General features: G+C 41.8%; 1 protein-coding gene across 1 annotated transcript in view; it reads left to right on the top strand.

Annotated features, from left to right (window-relative positions):
- The window catches only part of LOC111235953 (protein FAM19A5-like), a 39,581-nt gene extending 35,154 nt beyond the window's left edge, over positions 1–4,427 (top strand). The window contains exon 4 of the mRNA XM_022764529.1: positions 4,302–4,427. Within this exon, the coding sequence (XP_022620250.1) occupies positions 4,302–4,427 (126 nt within the window). The remainder of the gene's footprint in view (positions 1–4,301) is intronic.
- The last annotated feature ends 592 nt before the right edge of the window (positions 4,428–5,019 follow it).

Consider the following 5,019-nt stretch of genomic DNA (forward strand, 5'->3'; position numbering starts at 1 on the left):
CGGCCAAAATCTAATTAGTTCATCCTTGAACCTTGTTCATCCTAGTTCACATAATGTTTAGCCATGCTAACTCACAGTGACCTTGACCTTTGACCTTTGATCACCAAATTCGAATCACTTTGTCCTTGAGTGCAAGTGAACATATTTGCCAAATCTAAACAAATTCCCCTCGAGATATCACATTCAAAAGCCCAAAACCGTGTTGTGTTTTGTGAGGTCACTTTGACCTTTGACCTTTGTCCGCCAAAATCTAATTAGTTCATCCTTGAACCTTGTTCATCCTAGTTCACATATGTTAGCATGCTAACATGGTAAACCAAGATGGTGGTGAACATTATACCTGCTCAACATCAGCATGTTAACGTTGCCATCGTGAGCATGTTAGCATGCTGACATTAGCATTTAGCATTTAGACTCTTTGTCTCATTATAAGATTGTTTCACTTTCCATGACCTCATGCTGCGACCTGCTGGCCCTTTATTTCTCACTTTTTCCCCTCTTCTAGTTTTAAGTCCAGCGCTTAAAACGCAAATGTCGCTGACTAACTGAGTGATAAAGTTACACCATCAGTCGTTGCCCTTTCAAATGATTTATTGCAAACAAGCAGTGTTGCCAACTTAGCGCCTTTTACTGACTTTTTAGACCACTTCAGTGACTTTTTCAAACCTCAACCTAGTGACGAATCTTGCAGCTTTTTGGGACAAACCTCCGCTACCTTTCATAAAAGACGGTCGTCAGTGTTGCCCTGCGAGCGCGAGGTCGGGATTTCCCTCCGCAGACACACCTCTCTATGCTGACCCTACGGCAGCTGACATGAAGGAACTTCTTACTCTCTCACTGAGTGATCATTTTATATGTAAACAGAGCTGAAACCACAGCACAGTTTTTGTCTTTAACTTATGTGTTTGGTGATTTTGTCAGATGCCGCTGTCGTTATAAAATGTGGATTTTAGCAGCAGCTTGGAAGTGACTGGTTGTTAATTTGTAGACTTCATTATCAGTTACTATTTCATCCTTGTTCTGTTGTCTGACAACAGAAACATAAAAACATGTAAATGAGAACAGCTTTACTGTGAATTCGGCTGCTTTCAAAGAATTATCCGCAATGAATTACTGATGACAGTTTTCAGGTACGTGTCCAACACTGGTAATGAAAGACAGTAACTGAACCAGAATAAAAAAAGTGCAAAACAAAATCCACTGGTATGCAGGACGGTGTCACAAACACCTGTTAGAGCACCTCTGTCAGCCCAGAGACCCAGAGGTGTTTGTACCCGGTACCTGGTTCTGAAGACAGATGGCTCAGAGCAGCCGAAGTCGCTGCTGAGGTGGACTGTAATTTCTCGTGAGGATGTTAAACATCTACAGGGATGAGAATATATCAAAAATGGGTTTTTTACAGCTCTCTTTAATATTTTAAGAAGCTGCAGCTTTGCAATATTAATGAGACAATTTCTGGCTTGTTTTTGCTTCGGAAGTGAAATAAATAGAAACAGAGCTCATTGTTTCTCATCACCAGCCACAATTCATCATAAAGCAATTATGTCGAAAACAAGGACGCCTGCTTCACTGCCAGCTGCAGTGTTTATCATAGAAACAGCAGATAACACACATATACACACACACACACACACGCTGATAACGGAGGCTGTATTTGCTGTTGTAGAGCAGTAATGTGATTTAAACTGATGTGTAACTAACAACGCGCTGAAGCTCATTTCTGCCATCTGATTGTTTCTGCCACAGATTTAATTTCGTTTTTATTATTTCTTCTCCTTTAAGGGATTCTGACTCTTCCTCTCCTCAGAGTCTCTGATGAGATCTGGTTCTTGGGTCACTCCCCTGCTGTTGTTCATTTGTTTACAGTTTTGAACATTTAAAAGTTTGGAAATTAGCTGAGTTTGTTTTAATGAGCTGCAGATGATGATTTTTTTTTTTTAATTAAAGCCCCAATGTTTTACACTCTTCCAGTGTTTGATCCATAAGAAGATATATTTGTGGTTTTAAGAACCAAAAACCATCACAATGTAGGAAGCCAAACCCTGCAAGATTGGACGGTGGGCCCGGCTTGGGGCATTGCTGAGGAGCGGCGACTGTTTTTTTGTGACAAAGCCAAATGTTTAAAGTCTCAAATTGTTTTTATTTCATATTTCTATCTGCTTCAGAGGTTGAGAAATAAAGGTTTTAATGACCACTTTGCATCAGGTGACTCTTTACCTTTAGCTAGCGGTGATACCAGCTTGCCGGTCGTCTTGCTCCTCCGACATCTCCCCCTGAGCCTTGACTAGCTGGTTAGCAGCGTAGCAGGTTAAAATCAGAGTCTGAATCTTCCAAGTTGTTGTCTTTGTTGTTTTCATCCAGGTAATTGATGTTATCTGCTTCAATATCGCTCCCCTCGCTCGGGCCGTCAGCCACAGTCCGAACCGTGACTTTATAAACCAAATGAAATAACATTTCCTATAATGGAATTTTCCTTCTTCAGTAAATCACGATGCATTTCATCGGTCACGTCTGAAAAACCACAAAATCAAATACTCGTGTACGTCTCATCCAGGCTTAAAGGGTTGATATAGAGTCTGCTTTATAATCAAAAAAAGATTTATAACTTTAACCCTGGCTGCTGATTGATGTGTTTTGATTTATTTTAAGACAACTAATAACTTTGATAAAAAAAACTGAATTATCGCTTGGCTACCAAATGTTTCTTGGGTAGTTGCGTTGCTTGCGTGCAAGCGCTCACACATGGTTTGACTGAGAGTTGGGAGTTCCCATTCATCTTGAGGTGGAGTTGTGTGTTAGAGTAAAGAGGTGACCAGGCAAGTGAAGAAGATAAACAAGTAAAACTCTCTCAGTCAAACGAGCCGGTCGACTGAGAGGCACAAAGTCTGTGGATGAACAGAAACTCATTTTCCCGTAGAAGGAAGTCAAGAATGCTCTCCGGGATGTCGGAGACAACATGTTTCCCCGTCAACGATCGAGAGAATACGTCACGAGCCGAACCTCAGGAGGATTCAGCACACGATGCGAACACCTGTTAAAACTCAGTTCATGAACACATACAAAAAGAAACGGGTCGAGTTCTGGGACAAGGTTTGATGGACTGAAGAAACGAAAATCAGCCTCTGTCAAAATGATGGAAAGCGAGAAAAAGTTTGAAGAAAATCATCCGTCAGACATGTTCTGTTATGGCTGACAGCTGAACTGGCACACTGGCCTTTATTGATGATTTCACTACTGATGGAAGAATGAATGCCGAAGGTCTGCAGGAGCATTCGGTTCAGATTCAGCCAAATGCATCACTGGATGACATTTCATCATTCATCAAGATACTAAACAAACAACCGAAGAGCTTTTCAGGATGAGGAGGTGGAAGAGTCAGTCACATGATCTCAGTCCTACTGAGCTACAATCCACTTCCTGTAGACGAGAGTAAAAGGAGAGAGAACGCACGACAAGCAAGAGCTGAAGGAAGCTGCAGTGAAGATACAAGGTGTCAGCTGATGTCTGTTAATGTAATTTCTTATTTCCTTACTTTGCTTATTTTATTATCTTATTTCAAACTGAATGAGCTGAAGGTCTGGGGCCGCCTTAAGTTAAGATTTTCAAATAAAAACAGTTTCACAATACACCCTTAAGTTTAAGCATTAAAAGGTTTTCTCCTTGTCTCAGTCTTATCCCTTAGGAATAACTTAAAGCCAGTTAAACCGCTGCACAAAAGACCTTGGTGATTAATCAAAGTAAGGAAAACACCTACAGGTACGTTGGACTCGATCTTAACTGCAACACATCCGAGTTTATGGCAATAAATGAAGAAAATTAACCCATCCTCATCCCATCGTGTTCCACGACCAGGAGACACCCTTAACGACGCAGTAGAGTTTTACCGCTGTAAAATCTTTCACTGCTACAAACGCCTCAACCTTTTGTCCAAGATTCTGCGCAACACCTTAAGTAACTCCCTCGGCTAAGGAGAAAACGTTTTGTGCAACCGGCCCCAGACTTCCACAACAGACAAGGAAAACCACAAAGTCGGAAGCTACTGTGTGAAGTAAAACTATAAGGACACGATACGTACGGCGGCGTCCACTTCCTCCAGTTGAACTGCTCCACTGACTCTGATTCTGTGGTTTCACTGAGTCTCTCTGGTTGTTTCCTGCGTTGTCTTCAGCTCTGTTATCTGTCTGTCTAAACACCTGGCTGTGAATTAAAAACTCTCTCATTTGGGGGGAGAGGAGAAAGCGATGCATGACAGGTGCTTCATTCTCATCCTCTTCCTGTAATTGATCCCATTGGGCCGCCAGTGCTTTAGCGAGAGCCAATCAGAGAGCAGGTACGAACTGCACGACCGCAGCAGTTTGTGTGAAGACGACAACAGGAGGAAGGAAGTGTTTGGAGATGACCGGACTCACCGCAGCGGCACTGATTAAAGCTCAGTCCTGCTGAAGCTCAGATCACCTGATGACGTGCGGTCGATTCTCACATCTGATCTGTGAACTTATATTCAACACTGAAGTAAGGCGAAACTAAAATAAAAATGCAGGTGTGCAAAGCTTGTAGGGACTTACCAAGAAGACCAGAAGCTGTAATTGCTGCCAAAGGGACTTCAACAAAGTCCTGAATAAAGCGTCTGAAAACTTCTGTAAATGAGAGATTTAGTTCTTCATTTTCAATAAACTTCCAAAGATTTCTAAAGACATGTTTTCACTTCGTCAGTATGGATTATTTAGTGCAGAGTGACGGAACGAAAATCTACGACACAAGTGTGTAAAAAGTGAAGGCGTCTGAATACTGGTCTGAAGTCAGTGCACATCTGTTTGACACTAATGAACATGAGCTTTGTTAACTCTCTTGAGGGTTAACGCCACCGCAGAAGGTGGAGGTATTGTGTCAAAAAAGCTGTTTGCCAACCGCCAGAAAATATCAGAAGAAGAACAATGAAGCCAGTATATGTTTTACCACTTAAATAATGTGTCATCAAATGAGGAAAACTCAAAACAGATCAGCTGGAGTCGTCAGAGT

Source organism: Seriola dumerili, unplaced genomic scaffold (assembly GCF_002260705.1).
Source record: "Seriola dumerili isolate Sdu_G_001 unplaced genomic scaffold, Sdu_1.0 BDQW01000550.1, whole genome shotgun sequence".
Taxonomy (NCBI): Eukaryota; Metazoa; Chordata; class Actinopteri; order Carangiformes; family Carangidae; genus Seriola; species Seriola dumerili.